This window comes from Pleurodeles waltl, chromosome 5 (genome assembly GCF_031143425.1).
Source record: "Pleurodeles waltl isolate 20211129_DDA chromosome 5, aPleWal1.hap1.20221129, whole genome shotgun sequence".
Classification (NCBI taxonomy): Eukaryota; Metazoa; Chordata; class Amphibia; order Caudata; family Salamandridae; genus Pleurodeles; species Pleurodeles waltl.
In genome coordinates this window covers 786,863,369-786,881,760 of record NC_090444.1, presented here as the reverse complement: position 1 = coordinate 786,881,760, position 18,392 = coordinate 786,863,369, and the positions used below count along the sequence as shown (strand labels likewise).

The 18,392-nt window shown below is 48.8% G+C and overlaps 1 protein-coding gene across 2 annotated transcripts in view; it reads right to left on the bottom strand.

Annotated features, from left to right (window-relative positions):
• TPD52L1 (TPD52 like 1) overlaps positions 1–16,499 on the bottom strand; it is a 943,512-nt gene extending 927,013 nt beyond the window's left edge. The window contains exon 1 of one of the 2 annotated variants that reach the window (XM_069234805.1): positions 16,317–16,499. In XM_069234805.1, coding sequence (XP_069090906.1) covers positions 16,317–16,338 — 22 coding nt within the window. In that variant the 5' untranslated portion in view covers positions 16,339–16,499. The remainder of the gene's footprint in view (positions 1–16,316) is intronic. The other variant, XM_069234806.1, reaches the window with a different exon arrangement.
• Between the last annotated feature and the right edge of the window lie 1,893 nt (positions 16,500–18,392).

The window sequence follows — 18,392 nt, the reverse complement described above, 5'->3', positions numbered from 1 at the left end:
TAGCACCAGCAGTAACGAAAAGGCAAAAATATTACACTCAAATGATTACAGAACTCCCACATCATAATTGTCCCAGTAGGACACGCCAGATTGATGGTATTTCTTGGATAAGGCTTTGTCATGAACACTGGGGGGTTAAATAATAAGTGCCACATGCTTGCTAACATGTAACTAGTTGTGCTTATTACCATCAGAAAGTTTATAAAACCTTTCATTACAATCCATAAAATCGATCGTTTATCTGATAAAGGAAAAACAGAGCAGTAAAATGGCAAGTAATGTTGTAAAAAAACAAAGTTTTCATAAAATCATCATAACAATAAGATAGTAGTAAAAGCTATAAAGTGCCTTGTGCTTCCTGCTTTTACTAACATATCACAAGGTGTGCATATTTCCATCAAAGAGTGTATAACAGCGTTCACTACAATCCATCAAACTGATCATTCTTCTGGTATAGGATAAACGGAGCGGTAAGAAAGCAAGTACTGCTTAAAAATTCAACTTCATAAAATCTAGTGATAAAAACTAGAAGGTACACCACTAAGTGTTAGGAGCTTGCTCGAAAGGTAATATCCGCTCTCAATTCACAAAGCATTTTCGGTCAGCAGTGATTTCTTACACTGTGGTGGGAATTAAAAAAATTGTGCTGTAGCATCCTGGGATTTTGGTGTGGCAGGAAGGGGGTGGGGCCATAAGAGGGCATAATGAGAGGCGAGGACAATGACAGTCATCCCGTCCATTATTTGTAACAGCTGCTGCCACCAAAGAAATTGGCAATATGGAACTATGATAATAAAGCTATTCTTGTACAAACATAATATATTTTTAGATGATTGGGGGTTTAAGCCATGCTTAAAGTTGGCTGAAAAAGATGGGATAGGTCTCTAAAGGGGCCATGGACAAGAGGAGTAGGTCAGAGTTGTTTTTAAGAGGAGTGACCTCTGAAACTAAGGGTGTATCATTATATTGAAATGGCCTCCTCCTCTTCCTTCTACCTTGGTCTTTTCCAATTTGTCATCCTACTAAAAGACTTTTTTTTAGGGGGCGGGGGGAGGTTCATACTTCATTTTTTCTAACAATAATTAGAGCAAGACTCTCACTCTGTTCCTTGAAATCTTTTTCTCTCTTTCGTTATGTCTCTTTTTCTCTATCACCCACCTCATGTTCACTTTTAATGGCTGCAGAGGAGCAGTTGGAAGTTGGGCTGCACTTAAGCAAGACACTAGAAGTCTTTTTAAAGGAGATGCCCGTTGGCCTCCTTTCCTCCATAGAGATTATCCTGCCAGCATTACTCCCTCAAGGGATGTCCTTGTCCGAGTCATTATCTAGCGAACATGGCCGAACTCCTAGGCAGGCCCTGTCCCGTGTAAGTCCTTCTCTTGCGTCTATGGCGACACAGATTAAAGGCTCCCTAACAAACTCCTGTTTTGTTTGTTGTATCGTTGACAGGTAAGAATTCACACAATATTTGATTTTTTCATTTTTGTCATAAATTAAATTCTGCTTACTACATTGCCTTTAGCAAACAGGCGTATCATGTGTGACGCCCTCGGCTTCGCTCCTCGCCCAGGTGTAAGGCTAGGATGGGGAGCAGGTTGCAGCGGTTCCTGGGCCTGCCATTGAGGAACCTAGGATCCTAGCTGTTCTTTGGCCTTGTATAATGCACAAAGGTGCATGTTATGCTAGGAAGGCAGTACACTGCTTTGTTAACATGAAAAGCTTGTTGGAGATGTAACTTCATTGCTAAGCAGCCAAAATAAATAGTTTTAGACTTGTCAGCCTTAAGGTGGCCTTCCCCCAAACTTTTTGCCTGCTTGTCTCCAATTTTTCTGGATTTTTGCTCTGTTGGCCTTAAGACTCTATGCACTTTAGTGCAGCTGACCAGTGCTGAATTACTTGTGCTCACTCCCCTAAACATGGTTTGATTAGCATATATCTAGTTTACTTCTAAGACCCCTGTAGCATGGTATGCCATATACCAAGGACCTGCAAATGAAATGCTACCAAGGGGAATGCAGCATTTATGTGTCACCCACCTGATTAGCCCTCTAAAATTTATCCATCCCAGGACTGCCATTGCAGCCTGAATGCCATGTCCCACTGCCATGTCGACTTGGCATTTAAAACCTCTTGCCAAACCTTAAATTCACTTTTATTACATATGTTATCCCGAAGTTGGCCCTAGGTAGCTCATCAGGCAGGGAGTTGGGTATTTAAAAGGTAGGACATGTACTTTTAAGTTTTACATAACCTGGTAGTGAAAAACTCTCAAATGTGTTTTTCACTACTGTGAGGTCTACCCCTCCCATAGGATAACATCAGGAATTCCTTATTAGATTTCATAACCTGTAATTCCTAAATAAGAGGAGGTGGGTATCATGATTGGTAACTATGGACTTGTAATGTTAAACCTTCTTCAATGGTAAAGCTAAGTTTTTTCATTACAATTTTGAAAATGCCACATTTAGAAAGTTGGCATTTTCCTATCATTAGCCCTCTGTGCCTGCAGCATGTCTTGGGCCACATGATTAGATGTAACTGATAGTTAGGACTTTGTGAATTCCTCCTAGACAGTCACACAATAGTGGGATCAGCAGAGCCTGGACTGCCCATAAACTGGCAGGATGAGCAGGGGGCAGAGCTGACACAGCCCGCTTGCACCTGAATAGGCTGTGTTCTGTCTTCTCACAACAGGCCTAACGGCCCTGCATTATCAATGCAGCCAGCTTGGAGCCAGGACAGAGAAGGCAGGAAACTCTCAGAACTTAAAAGAGCCTTTTCTAAAACTTCTCCCACATTCTAGGAGCAAGGCACCAGGGTATTAAACTAATGTTCTATGACCCACTCTTCAGTTCACTACTGGCCCTGCTGCTATGCACTCTGCCAGACTCCTGGTGTACCTGGATGGACTGCTTTGCTGCCTGGAGCCTGCCTTGAACCCTCAGGGGCCAGCCCTGCAATTGAGCCCTGCATCTTCACCTGCTCCTAAATCTTCCAGAAGTGACTCCAAGTCACTCCTAGTTTTCTGGCCTCCTGTTCAGCGCCACAGGGACATAACAGGCTCCTACTATCTTGAACCTGCACTTGCTCCCAGCCTGAGTGAGTCCTGAACCACCAAGAGGTCTTCATCCACTCCTGGACTCTTGGTTGTGGTGCTAATGGTGCCCAGATGGGCAGTTTCCAAAACTGAGGACTTAGACAAAATTTAGCCAAAAAGTGCTCCGAGAACCAGGAGGAGACCTCCATCCAGGTCGCCTATCCACCCGAAGTGCACCGCCAGTTGGATTGACTTTGTGGCTTGTCCCACTACATTCTGCTCCGCAGAAGCAAATCTGTTTCAGTGGTATTTAGCCAGAGGGTATCCAACCTCATGGAACTGTCTTTGGCTACAGCCTCCTGCTTCATCCTGCTGGATATCTTCAACTTCCAGCTCAACAACTCTGTCCAAAGGTAAAAACCTTCACTGCAGCTTCACTCCACGGCTATCCAGCGACGATGTTCCCACCTCAGACACTTCTGCAGCATTGCCCGCTGAACTTCTATCATCTCAGATATATTTTCTTCAAAGATTTTCTAAGTCTGAGGGTAAGCGTTGACCAGGCCCATTCCACCTCGTGTATCCGAACCGTGCTCCATCGTGGTTGACCTTAACTTTTGACTTTGCCCCTGTTTAGCGTGACCAGATGACCACGGTTGGTGCTTTTTCTTTTTAGGTGCCATTTTGAACCTTGAACTTTAAAAATTCATAACTCTGGTTCTACTCACTGGATTTTTGTTGTTTTGATGTCAATTTATCAACATGTACTCTATTTTTCTAAATCTAAATTGGTTTGGGATTTTTCTCGTATTGCATTTTTACTTTACTACTACTTGTGTGCTGCATATATCCTTTACAAGCCACCTCTAAGTTAAGCCTGACTGCTTTTTGCACCAAACTACCCAGCGTTAAGCACAGGTTAAGTTAGAAGACATTTTGTGGCTCGACCTGCAAGGAACTTTGGCTGTTGCTTGACCCATATTATGACCCACACATAGCAATCCGTCACTATACATCCATACACACAAGTCCACCAGCCCAAAGGTCAGTGATAAACTGGTGGTAACAAAACATTACGCCAACAGAACTATGCCCATCACATTATGAACCACGAATCACTGCTGCAGACATACAATGGTGCTAAACCATTAGCGGTACATACCGCCGTGCTCAAAATACACACACTCAAACAAAACTACACCACACTGGACAATTCAAACTACACACACCTGACACACATACACACACCACACCTAAACACCCACACAACTATAAAACACACACCCACATTACCCACAACCCTTTACCAATACAAACAAGTGCCACAAGAGAGATAGCAAGTCCACAGACAAGACCACAGCCACAAACCACCATCACCTATACACCATCCACGCACCCTACATCACACACCCCAACACAGCACCCCACACACCCTCACCCACACCACTCACACTACACCCATGGCACCGCAACGACACCCCAGATTCTCTGAGGAGGAGCTGAGGGTCATGGTGGAGGAAATTCATCTGGGTAGAGCCACAGCTATCCGGATCACAGGTGCAGCAGATGTCCATTGCAAGGAAGATGGAGCTATGGCGGAGAATCGTGGACAGCGTCAACATCGTTGGACAGCACCCCAGAACAAGGGATGACATCAGGAAGAGGTTGAATGACCTACGGGGAAGGTGTGTTCCGTGGCAGCAAGACACCAAATAGTTGTACAGAGGACTGGCAGTGGACCCCCACCTCCTACCCCACAACTAACAACATGGGGGGATCAAGTCTTGGCAATCATGCATCCTGAGGGCCTGGCAGGAGTTGGAGAAGGACTGGACTCTGCTAAGTCAACTCTCTATTACTATCACCCCCCCACGTGCATTCCATCACATACCCCCACCCTTACCCTCACTCCCATCACTTCACCACCTCCCACATACCCCAGCATACCATCCCACTCATCCCAATACCAAGCCGTGCATGTAACACCAATGCACGGACCCCCATCACAGACCTGCATGGACACCCATCAAAGCATGCACCTAGCCCACAAAATCACTACTCACACAAGGCATAGCTGCAAGGGCAATAACAACCATAGAGGGCACCACACCCATGCACAAGATGAAACACACAGAAACAATAACACTGCATTTACACCCCCACAGGTCCCCCACCCAACGTCACCAGAGAGGAGGTGCCAGCAACATCCAGTTCCCCCCCCAGAAGAGTCCCACAGTGATGACAGCAGCTCTGGATGCCTGGATCTGGATGACCAACTTGGCACATCAGAGATCTCGGACAGTCAGTAACCCGGGCACAGTCCCATACCACCTCAGGAAACACCACCACAGCACCCACCCAGCGGACCCATACCTCTGTCCTGAGGACACGTCAATCAGCACTACAGGGACCCTAGGCCACCACACAAACACAGGATGATCAGGGACCTGGGGTCAGTGGCAGTGGGCACATGGTTCAGGGGACAGTGGCACAGGACAACAGGGAAGCTGGGAGGACCGCTGTGCGACAGGGGGAGGACGGGCCCAGGGAACCGACTCTCCAGGAGGCACTCACCAACATCCTGGGAGCATACCACCATTCCCAGGAGACGATGGGCAAGATACTGGACAAGTTGCAGGAGACCCAGCAGCTGCAGGAGGGACAGTACCTGAGGATCAGGGAGGACTTGAAGGACATCAACACCACCCTGGCCACCATTGCAGGGGTGCTGGCAGACATGGCCAACAATATGAGGGAGGCAGTGGCACACCACCGGGCACCTGACAATAGCCAAACTGATGAACAGCCTTCCACCTCCACTGCCACTAGTGGACAGGAGGCCCCACCACACGAACACTAGGCCATCAGCTCCCCACCCCATGCAGAAGGAGAACCACCCCACAAACGGTTCCTGCGATCCAGGCAGAAGGCAGAGACTATTGCCAAGACCCCCGCCGGGAAATAAGACTCTCCTGATTGTCACCCCTGTGTCCCACCCTGTCCACCTTGAACTGCAATTGCTCCACTTCCTATGCCCCCTTGGACAATGCACATGTGATACAAATAGACTGGACTCTATCCTGGACATTCCTCCATCATCACCCCAGCCCATTCCACATCCCACTCTAATCATTAGCACTTAAATAAACACCACTTGAATAAATACAAGTATGGAGTCTGCCAATTCTTTTAACCATGTATTCATTTAACAAGCTGTAAGCACTGCAATATAACTGTACAGTAATGTATACATATGAATGACCTGTAGTTGGCTGCAGTCAACACACCAGGAGCGATAGTGGGGCACAAATATCTGAAAATAGAGATGCCAAAGGGTACCGTGAGTGGCCATAGAAGTGGGAAAATCAGCCTGCCATTGACAATGTCAAACAAAAAACTGTCAATGTAAAGTGAAACTACCTGTGTGTCTTTGGAATACTGCCATATTATTGCACATCTGCTATCCTCATCCTCATCCTCTGCCTCCTCATCTTCACTGTCAACAGGGTCCACTGCTGCCACACGCCCATCTCCAGCCTCATACTCCTGCAGAAAAGGCACCTGGCGACGTAAGGCAAGGTTGTGCAACATACAGCAAGCCACGATGATCTGACACACCTTCTTGGATGAGTAGTACAGGGATCTGCCTGTTAGATGGAGGCAAAGAAACCTGACCTTCAGGAGGTCAAATGTCCTTTCTATAATTCTTCTTGTTCGCCCATGTGCCTCATTGTAATGTTCCTCTCCCCTTGTCCTGGGATGCCTCACAGGGGCCACTAGCCATGAGAGGTTGGGGTAACCAGAATCACCTGAAAATATCGAGGGATAACTGTTAGACACACACTAACCCTTAGGGCCCACACCATGCCCATACACCAACATCCACTGGGTGGGAACCAGGGCTCACCTATTAGCCACACCTGGTGCCTCTGGAGTTGAGCCATCACATATGGGATGCTGCTATTCCTCAGGAAAGGCATCATGCACAGACCAAGGATACTCTGCATTGACATAGGAAATGTACTGGTCCGCCAGGCACACTATCTGCACATTCATGGAGTGAAAGCTTTTTCCATTTCTGAACACCTGTTCATTTCCCCGGAGAGGGACAAATGCAATATGTGTACCATCAATAGCCCCAATGATTTTGGGAATATGTCCCATTGATTAGAAATCAGCTTTCACTGTGGCCAAATCCTCCACCTGGGGGAAAACAATGTAGCTGCCCATGTGTTTTATCAGGGCAGACAACACTCTGGTCAGCACTATTGAGAACACTTGCTGAGACATCCCTGCTGCCAAGCCCACTGTCACTTGTAAGGAACCAGTTGCCAGGAAACAGAGCACAGATAGAATTTGCACAAGAGGGGGTATCCCGGTGAGGTGACGGATAGCATATATCAGGTCAGGATCCAATTGCTCTGTGATTGTGGCCCTGTCCAGTGTATAGGTGAGGATAATGTGCCTGTCCTCCATTGTTGCCAAGTCCACCAGAGGCCTGTACGAGCGGGATGTCTCCATCTCCTATTCATCTGCAGCGGTTGCAATCTGGGGGGCAAACAGTGAGCATCTGGTGAGTATTCCATATTTTCAAACACTACACTGCATTGCATGTTGTGACTGTAACAGTATATTGTTGGATAGGCCTAAATGGTGCCTATGTGTACTGTTAGGTTCCATGGCCTGCCCCCCCCCCTGAAATGGCGTCTGTCTGTTCTGTATGGAGGGACAGGTGGAAATGAGGTAATTCCGCTGACGTTGTGCGCCGTTGCGGGAGGCGGTCCAGAATCGCCATGCAACTCTTCATTGGATAGCATTGGGCGCCATGGGTTACAGTGGCCAATGGTGATGTGTGCCGGTGGTGAGGGTATGCGACGGGGAGAGCTGCATCCCACAGGGCCCAGGAGGCCGAATCCACCGACGGTGAGGGTTCCAGTGGGACAGAGGGTGAGGGGAGCATCACACGGAGACTGATGGGGACAGTTTTGACAGTGATACCTTCCTCCAATGGAAGCTCTCTGGTGGTGGTGGACACTTCTGTGCCCACCCAAACTACAGGTACAGCCGCCACCCCCGTACCAGCACTGCCCTCCTAGCAGCCCCTCAGTGCGTTTCCCGTGCCCGCTCACCCAGGAGGGTGGGGATCTCCTTCGCCCCAGGCACCTCAGGCCCTGCCCCAGTTAGCCCTGCTGCCCTGAGTGAGGAGGCTATTGGCCTCCTGTGATCCATCTCTGTTGGGCAGTCAACCATTGTGAATGCCATCCAGGGGCTTGCAGCCCATTGCAACAAACAAATGCATTCCTGGAGGGCATTCACTCTGGCATGGCGGCCCAACAGAGATCAATCCAGGCTCTGGCCTCCTCCCTGATGGCAGCCATTGTCCCTGTTTCTAGCCTTCCCCCTCCAACCTCCTCTGCCCAATCCCATTCCCCTCAACCCCAATCTATCCCAAGCATACAGGCAGACCAGCATGCACCCAGGACAACACACAGGAGTGGTTCAGGCAAACACAAGCAACACACATCACTCACACAAACACCATCCAGATGCATACATACCAACATCCACTGTCTCCACTGTGTCCCCCTCCTCCTCCTCGTCCACCTTCCTCCCAGTAGTGTCTACACTCACACCTGCATGCACTACATCCTCATCAACTCCCACCATCACCATCACGCCCCTCACTGGCAGTCACCCTTTCCACATCCATGCACACGTCCCCTGTGTCCTCTCCCACTGTGTCTCTGCCCCCTCCTCCCAAAGTACACAAATGCAACCACCCAGACATCCAACAGCCATCCACCTCAGAACAGCATCCAGCCAATACACCTGCACCCAAGCACGGCGGACAGACCCCTCCTACAACCACTTCCTCTTCCTCTACTCCCAAACCTTCACCCTCTTCCCATCCCAATGTCCCTAAGAAGCTTTTCCTCACCATCATTGACCTCTTCCCTACCACTCCCCACTCCCCGTCCTTCACACCGGGCCAGGGGGGTCAGAACCCAGGCGAGCATCTCAGCCACCTAGTCCACAGCCACAGTTGTGTCAACAGCTACTGCAGGTGGGAGAGGATTCCGGGAACCAGGTAGCAACGCTGACAGGGTGCCTGCACCAGGTGCATCAAGGAAGGGCAAGGAGGCACCACCAGCTGCAACTAGGAAGGGCAAGGAGGCACCACCAGCTGCAGGAGAGAAGGGCAAGGGCCAATCCCCGGCTGCTGACAGGAAGGGCAAGGGGCCTGCAGCAGCAGGCAGGCAGGACAGGAGGCCTGGTGCTGGGACTCATTCGGAGCCCCCACCACCAACCATGTGGGTTCAGCCATCCGAGGCTGAAGGGGATGGGCTGGACCCTCCCCCACCACTGCTAGCACCGCCACCAGCACTGCCACCAGCACCGCCACCAGCACCACTGCCAGCAGCAGCAGCCCCATGGGTAGCCATCTGAGGTTGCAGGGGAAAGGCTGGAGCCTCCCACCACCACTGCTAGCACCACCACCAGCCCCGCCACTGCCACCACTGAGCAGCCGTCGCCACCGTCGGACAGTGTGTAGTCCTGCCTCCATGGGCTGTTGTGCGTCCTGTCCCCTGCAAATCCTGTGGGTCTGACACCCAGGTGAGAGACTGTGACCTTGCACTCCTCAAGATCTGCATCACAGGGCACAAGGCCCCCTCCAGAACCAGTGGAAAAAGCCATGCACTCACCCCATCCTTCCCAGGATGAAGCACACTGGGCACAAGGCCCCCTCCAGAACCGGTGGAAGAAGCCATCCAGTCACCCCATCCTTCCCAGGATGAAGCACACTGGGCACAAGGCTCCCTCCAGAACCAGTGGAGAAGCCATCCACTCACCCCATTCTTCCCAGGATGAAGCACACTGGGCACAAGGCCCCCTCCAGAACCAGTGGAAGAAGCCACCCACTAGAGAGACTGTGGCTTTGCACTCCCCAGGACCAAGCAATGGGCAAACCACCCACTTGACAGACTGTGGCCTTGCACTCCCCAGGACCAAGCAGTGGACAAACCTCCCACTAGAGAGACTGTGGCCTTGCACTCCCCAGGACAAAGCAGTGGGCAAACCACCAAGTAGAGAGACTGTGGCCTTGCACTTCCCAGGACCAAACAGTGGGCAAACCACCCACTTAAGAGACTGTGGCCTTCCCACCCACTTGAGAGACTGTGGCCTTGCACTCCCCAGGACATCACACAGGACATGTAGCCCCCTCCAGGACCAGTGGTTTTGTACCATCTTCTGGCTGAGGTGCCCCCCAATTCCCTGTCCCCCTCAGGTGCCTGTGTATTTTCAACCTGATGCCCCTGCAGTGTTCTCTCTGTGTTGTTGCAGGAGTGAGGTGGGGCCTTGGCCTAGGTGTTGTGGCCCTTTGGTCCACGTACATCGAGGACTGGGCAGTGTCCATCCATTTGTAAATATGAATATACCTTTGTATTTTGATGCACTTATTCATGTTATTTAATTGTATTACACTCACTTCAATCAATTCCTTTTGTCCTTGCATTATTCCTGAGGGGTAAGAGGTGTATATGTTTTATTACTGCATCTGGTTGTGTGTATGGTATTGGGGGTGGGGGTGTTGCATGGTGCGTGTGTGTGTCTCTCTCTTTTTCCTCCCTCCTCCCTTGTGTGCTAGGCAGCAGTACTCACTGTGGTTGTCTTCGCCGGCGTTGGTGTTCGTAATGCAGAAAAAGGTAGACGAGAATGGGAAATATGTACAACTCGGGCTCCATGGCATCGTGGTTGTTCCCTGAGTCTCCAGAGATGAGTCCTTTGACTTCGGTCTTCTGTTTCCGCCGTGCTTTTGATGTCCTTCATACCGCCCCGTAAAAGGTGGCAGGTAGGTGTGTCATAATAGTGTTGGCGGTACATTGTCTTCCGCCTGGCTGTTGGCGGTTACTGCCGTGGTGCTTGCTGCTACCGCCGTGGCGGTCAGTGTGTTAAAGTGGCTGTCTATCTGAGCATTTTCCACCGCGGTCATGATTCCATTTTTGTTAGCACCGGCTTGTTGGCGGTATTACCGCTGCTTTAGCACCGACTGCCAGGGTTGTAATGAGGGCCTTAATGACTTAACTCCAGACCAATGTTTTTTATACAGCAAAAATATATTTTCTAAATTTATTTTTAGAACCACAAGATTCAAGTTGCAGGTAAGTACTTCAATAGTTTTGTATTTCACACATGTATCAATAGCACTTTGAAATAGATAAATTATACAGTTTTTTAGATATTAGCAATTATTTGCTTTAAAAGTTGACAATGCAATTTACAGAAACAGTTTCTGGGGGGAGGAAAAGTTAAATCAATTTGCAGGTAAGTACAACACTTACAGTTCCAGTCTCCGGGGGTTAGGAAGTCCACAGGTTGGAGTTCAAGTTAACCCCAAACACCCACCACCAGAACACGGGCCGGCCAGGTGCGGAGGTCAAAGTGTAGGCAAAATTAACATGGGCTTCTGCAAAGACTGCGGGCCCTCGGTTTCAGATCTGCAGGCAGGTAAGTACCCCCGTCTTTGGAGAGCAGACCTGGGGCGTTTAGAGGAGCACTCGGGAGACCACAAGTAGGCACCAAACATACACCCTCAGTGGCGCTGACGCGGCCAGGTGCAGGGTGCAAACAAGGTGTCTGGTCTCCAATGATTCTCTATGAGGGGACCCCGGGGTTCACTCATAGGCTGCAGGTGAGGTCCAGGAGGTCGGATCAGGCAAACCACAGGCTAGACAGGGAGGAGGGCCATCTGCTGAATGTTGCTGCACCAGAGGTTGGGTTCTCCAAGGCCTGGGGGCTGCGGGTGCAGGTTGTCTTTTGGCGTCAGATATCTTCGTCCAGCGCTTTCATGGTCAGGGAGGTCCTCGGGATACTCTCTGCATGCATCATCATAGAGGGGTGGAGAGGTCAACCCAGGGTGGGCACTTACTCAGAATTGCCTGGGGATCCTCTCTAGCTGGTTTGGCGATCTGGACACGGGCCGTAGGCGATGGGTGCAGAGTGGTCAGAACTCATGTATTCGGAGTGGGGCTGGAGTCCTTGGTTATTGTTCCTTCTTTGAACAGGGCCGCTGTCCACAGGAATTCTTGGTCCTTTTAGGTACAGGGTAGTCCTCTAGAGCTTGGCAGAGGTCGCTGGTCCCGCTGGATGCGTCACTGTTCTTGTGCAGGTTCTTTGAAGCACAAGACAAGCCAGTAGGGCTGGGGCCAAGTCAGTTGTCATCTTCCTTTTTCGCTGCAGGGGGTTTCAGCAATGCAGTCCTTCTTCTACTTGTCAGGTCACCAGGAATCTGGTGAGCTGGGTTCAGAGAGGCCCTTAAATTCTAGATTTAGGGGTGTTTTAGGGGTTGGAGGGCAGTAGCCAATGGCTACTGTTCCAGAGGGTGGCTGCACCCTCCTTGTGCCCACTCCCTTTGGGGAGGGAGGCACAAACCTAATACTATTGGTCCCTGTCCTCCAAACCAAGATGGAGGATTCTGCAGGAAGGGGGTCACCTCAGCTTCTGGACACCTTAGGGGTGGTCCTGGCTGGGGTGGTCACTCCTCCCTGTTTTCCCTAATTATCCCACTGAACTTGCTGCCAAAAGTGGGGCTTTGTCCGGGGAGAGGGCAGCTTCACTAGCTGGAGAGCCCTGGGGCACTGTAATCAGAGGCTTGATCCTTTGAGGCTCACTGTCAGATGTTACAGTTCCTGTTTGGGGGAGGTGTGAAGCACCTCCACCCAAGACAGGCTTTGTTTTGGAGCACAGAGAGTACAAAGGCTCTCACCCCATGTGGTCAGAAGCTTGTCTGAAAGTGGTGGGATGGCACAGACCAGTCAGTCCTGCACAAGTAGTTTGACTAACATACAGGGGGCATTTCCAAGATGCCCCTCTGGGTGCATTTTTCAATAAATCCCACACTGGCATCAGTGGGGGTTTCTTGTGCTGAGACGTTTGATATCAAACTTCCCAGTATTCAGAGAAGCTATTATGGAGCTGGGGAGTTGGTAATGGCAAACTCCTAGACCATTTACTCAATACGGCTACACTGCACTTACTATGTCTAAGAATGGACTTAGAAACTGTAGGGGTATATTGCAAATGCAGCTATGCCCTCACCTGTAGTATAGTGCACCCTGCCTTAGGGTTGTAAGGCCTGCTAGAAGGGTGTCTTACCTAGGCCACAGGCAGTGGTTTGTGGGCATGGCACCCTGACAGCGGTGCCATGTCCACTTTGTATTTTTCTCCCCACCAGCACACGCAGGCTGCAGAGGCAGTGTACATGTGCTTGGTGATGGGTCCCCCAGGGTGGCATAATACATGCTTCTGCCCTTGGGACCTTCCCTGGCCACAGGGCCCTTGGTACAAGGGATTTAACTGTGTGCCCTGGGTGTGCCAATTGTGAAAACAAAGTTACAGATTTTGGGAAAGAACACTGCTGCTGGGGCCTGGTTAGCAGGATCCCAACACACTTTCTATCAAAGTTGGCATCAACATTAGGCAAAAAGTGGGGGGATAACCATGCCAACAGTGGCACTTTCCTACACACCTATAAAGACCTATATAGGGGGGGGTGAATTAACAACTGTATCTCCATTAGTCACTAGATTATTAAAAAGACCAGTTGTTCAAGTAACCCTCACAACCTGGGATTTGCCTACAGTTCTAAGAGGTCTATAAAAAGAACCATTTGAAACACCAGAGAAAGCAAAGATGATATGACAATCAGGTAACACAGCTTTGTTAATAGAGATTACATTTGCTAGATCGTTTGGCGAGCTGGCAGCTCTTTTAGTTTCATATCCCCATTTGAAGATTCTTCCAGATAAAGTGGTTTAAGACCAGACCTTGAAGTTCATTCCTCAGATTAACACCAGATTTCATTTGCGCAAAGAAATAGCCCTTCCAGTTTACCAGGAACACGAATGCCTTCTTTCTTGGATGATAGGAGAACATTGTTACTATACTTACAATGAACAAAGGAATTCAGGGAATTAAACTCACTTTTCATTTCTTTTGGTATGGTAAAACAGAGGCAATAAGGTCACCTCTTCAACTGAATAGAAGGGTTTGGCAGGCTATCTGTCAAGCTTATAAATCAATGGGTGAAGTTCCTCCAACTCATGTTCAGGGTTGCTGAAATAGATCAGTTTCAGCCTCTTGGGAGGAGGTTGGGGGGCCTCAATACCAGAAATATGTAGAGCAGCCTCATGGGCACCCACCCATATGGTTGTCAGCCATTACATGTTGAATATATTAGAGTCAATGTATGACAGCTTCTGATCTGTGATTGTCAGACAAGCAATAGAGTAATAATTGTATGCGAAAAATGTAATTAGCAACATAAAACGCTTTTTGTGATATCCTCATTATGTAATGAATGGGAAGAGGCAGTCCTATGAGAAGGTAATGAGTGGGAAGAGAAGGACCCCATTCAGTGTAATGAAGTCATTGGCAAGTACACCTTCCTGCCACTTTCGTTCACTAATGTATATATGCAGAAGAAAGGCAAACAGAATAAAGAGAAACAAGCTAGCAAAATAGCTTCATCTCACCACTACCCCCCACTCCCCATGCTTTTTTATGACGATAAGGTATCCTTTGTAATGAATTAATAAAAATGTTTTATGAAAATATAAATCATAGTTCTTACACTACCATAACTAAATGACAACTATGGTCTGCCGAAGTAATATCTTACATTGTTTACCACGAGAGAAAAAAAATACAACAAAAATAAATAATTACGAATATATTGTACTGATTTATGTGCACTTCGAAAGCAGTCAGGAACACAAGGGCTTCGGGGCAAACGGGAACAAAATCGCCATTAGAGAAAAGACAGCGCATCCTAAGGAGGTCAGATGCCATATATTAAGCCGTTACGACAAATTAAGCCAACCGGGAGAGAAGAGTTGCCTGTGGCGCGAGGCTTTGCAGTAATGAGATGCGGATGGCTGGATGCCATCGCGCATCGGGAGCTCCGCATTTGTGGCAGTCACCATAAAGGTGGATGAGTCCGATCAGATTCGTGCAAAATAGATGACAACACTTTCCTTCATATATGAAAGAAGTTAAAGATTACATTTACGGTGATTTGTCATCTGATGACTAACTTGTACCTAGTTAAAACAAAGGTCGGTCTGCAAGACAGTGAGTATTATATGACCCGCACTATGAAACGAAATCTGGGGCACAGACCCTCGTCGTGTGATACGGAAGCAAGTGTGCATGCTCCAGCGAGGCTGACAGCTGCGTGTTGCCGAGGAGCTCCAAGGTGAGCAGAAAGGGAGGCGACCCCCAGACTTGTGAATGAGGAGGGTGCGTACAATGTTCGTCCCACAGCCAAGGCCCTTTGAAGCAATGTCACAGTCTAAAGTGGAGAAAGGTACTCCCCTAGAGGATTAAAAATGAAGCACCTGAAGGAAATGGACAGTTTTTAATAGGTTCTTTATTAATGTCAGTAGGTGAATGGGCGTCAATTGGAGGGGGAGTTCCCACGACCACACCTGAGTTGGGGTGAGAGAATGGGGCGACGCACGGTCTTGCAACTGAAACAAGAAGCTCATGTCTTAACTCTGTAAGCAGGGCGTCAGCCGTCATGGATTTTCCATAGTGTCATTACATCAAGAATATAATACTAACTGCAGCATGGGGTTCGAGCTTCCAACCGGCATCGCCATGGGGAAGGGAAATAACCCTGTCAGCCGTCAAGAATTCTGCAGCTGTTGATGTAATTGCCCATAAGGCGATCCCTACTTTTGCATTTTTCGAACATCTTTCACAATTTCCTCGGTGCTGCAATAGAAAAAAATTCAATCGGCTTTTCTGAGCGCCTCACAAAACGTGCATTTCTAGGTGCGCACTGTGATTGTAAAATCAGCGAGTGACACTTTCATACCGCCAGTGACAGACATATACAGATGTAAACTTCCCCTGAAGACCCACGTAGCCACGTTTTACCGCCGGCTTCGTGTAGACAGGCTTTGATAAAAGGCATCTATTTCCAAGCTCCACGCATCCCGCTCTGCTTGCGCTTGTCTGTCCAGACACGGCAACGAGCAGTAGGTACCACACTAGGAATACAGTGGGTCACTCACTTTTAGATCGGCATTCTCTGGAGCTGATCACCAACTCTCTCCTCAGGCTCTTTCACGTAGTTTTGGCCAATGACCCCAAAACGTGTTTTCCTGACTTCCACTGCCCCCGCCCCGCAGACTGACCAGCCATCAAGTTCTCCGGTGTGTCCAACCCACCTGAGGTATACGGCGAACTGAAGGAGGGGCGTGCCTGCACTCACCTGGCTGTCCCTGGGTCTCCATCCTGGGCTCTGGGCGGTCCCTCCACCTGCTGTGGGCGAGCACCTGCGGCTGTGAGGGCACCGGCTTCGGATGGCGGTCCCTGAAAGGCTGGCGAGGCTGCTGAGTGTAGGGATGCTGCTGCTGCCGCGGCCGTCGAGGAGCTGCTGTTCACTCCTGAGCTTCCCTGAGCACGGGCGAGGGAGAGCGAGAGAGCGGGAACAAGGCGTCACCTGCAGGCGACAGCCGCAAAGGCATCCACGAGCTCAGTGATTGGCAATTTTCACCCGCCCACCACACTCTTGTCAAATACATACCTGCATGAGAAACGGTGTTGCGAAATACCAATGGTCCCACTTTTAACCTAATAGGTTTATTTTTTCATAATGTTTTGAGGACACAACAAGAGCACATTGAACGTTAACCCTAAAACATCTGGTCGAAGCAAGAGGTGGAGCGCGTTTCATTCAAAATGTTCGATGCACCATTTTTGCTTCACTGGAACAGTAACAGCGAAGATCTGTTCCGGGTAACTAGTTTGAAGTAGACCTGTGGCATTGTTACTCGGTAAATCGTGCGAGTACATAATCTGTTGAGGGCTGATACACTTATTGCGTCTTTCATTGCTTTCTGTCAACACTACAATTGAAGAACATAAATTACCTAAAAATGGCACGACTCAATCCATATTCGCCAGCACGATGGAGCAGGGTACTTGCATCCCTCGCGACCTGTTCCGCCTTAAAACCATTCCCTTTTCCTCACCTCCACTTCATTAGGTCAATTTATCTAGCTTTTCTTCCACTGGCGCCCTAACCTCATAATCTCTACTTTGTTCCAAATTCTATCCGTTGCCAATTCATATTTATCTCCTTTTACTCAGCCCTCCCACTCTCACCTCTCCATCCACGTGCTTGGTCTCCCTATTCCCGCCTCTTCTTCCTTTCTCCTCCTTTCCTTAACCTCACCCCTTTACCAGCTCATGCTTCTTTTCAGAGCTTTCGGTGGTTTAAAAGGCAAGAGTCTCAAAAAGTTTGTATCCTAGTAGCCTAAGAACCACTTACAATGCAAGGGCATCTCGAAATACTCGTGTCTCAGAATAAAGTGGGCCTCACTCATGATGGAGCGATCTGAAATTATCAGATACGCCTGGCATTCAATTTGCATCCCAAAAATTTGAACACATCTCTGTAGGAACCTAGATCACGTATTATCTGCAGATCTACCATTTTGGATATGCCACCTTGTGCCCTTGACTGCAGTGAGCAGAACAATGTCCATACAATCGAATGTTATCACACTGAGTGGTATCCTTTTTATTCAAACCGTAGGGTTAACAAAGGGTAATCTTTCACACTACGGTCCTAAAAACATTTGTTGGGTAATCTGGTATCATGTGAGGTTTCTCTTTCACTCACGGAGTGCAGGGAGGCTCCTTCTTATCCCATCCCCTCCTGCAAATTGATACTTTTACATCAGAGCTGAGTTATATTAGTAATGTGCGGATCTAGGTCCTGTGTAAGCAAGATATTTGTGTGGTGTATGAACATGAGATCAGGTTTTTCATAGATTGAGAATTAGGGTTTCTATCTGACAGCAGGGAGGCCTGTGCCCCGGGGGTATTTGGGCAATACAGATGGCACAATCTAGAAGACTGTGCTACCTTGGGCTGCATCCGGTAAAGGATGTAGCCCAGTACTTACAAATCACCATTTTGGGGGCTCCCAACCAGCATTTTGTGGTAGGTCAACCCAGTGGCAGTCCCACAAGCCTAGTGTAGGCAGAAGAGATGGGCACAGAACTGAAAGTCAGGAAAAAAACATTAACAGTTGGTAGTTGAGACATTGAAGAAAGAAGTCAGAGAAGGGAGGATTGCAGGACCATTTACTGACTGGCCAATGTAGCGGTTGAGAACCTTATCCATTGGTGTTGTGACCAACAAGGAGCTGGGTCAAAACAGACTGATACAACATTTGTCCAGGCCTGAATGGGCATTAGCAAATAATTTCATAAGCAAAAAGGTAACACCAGTGTTATAGTCATCAGTGAACTTAGCTATGGCTCTTCTGGCAATGGCA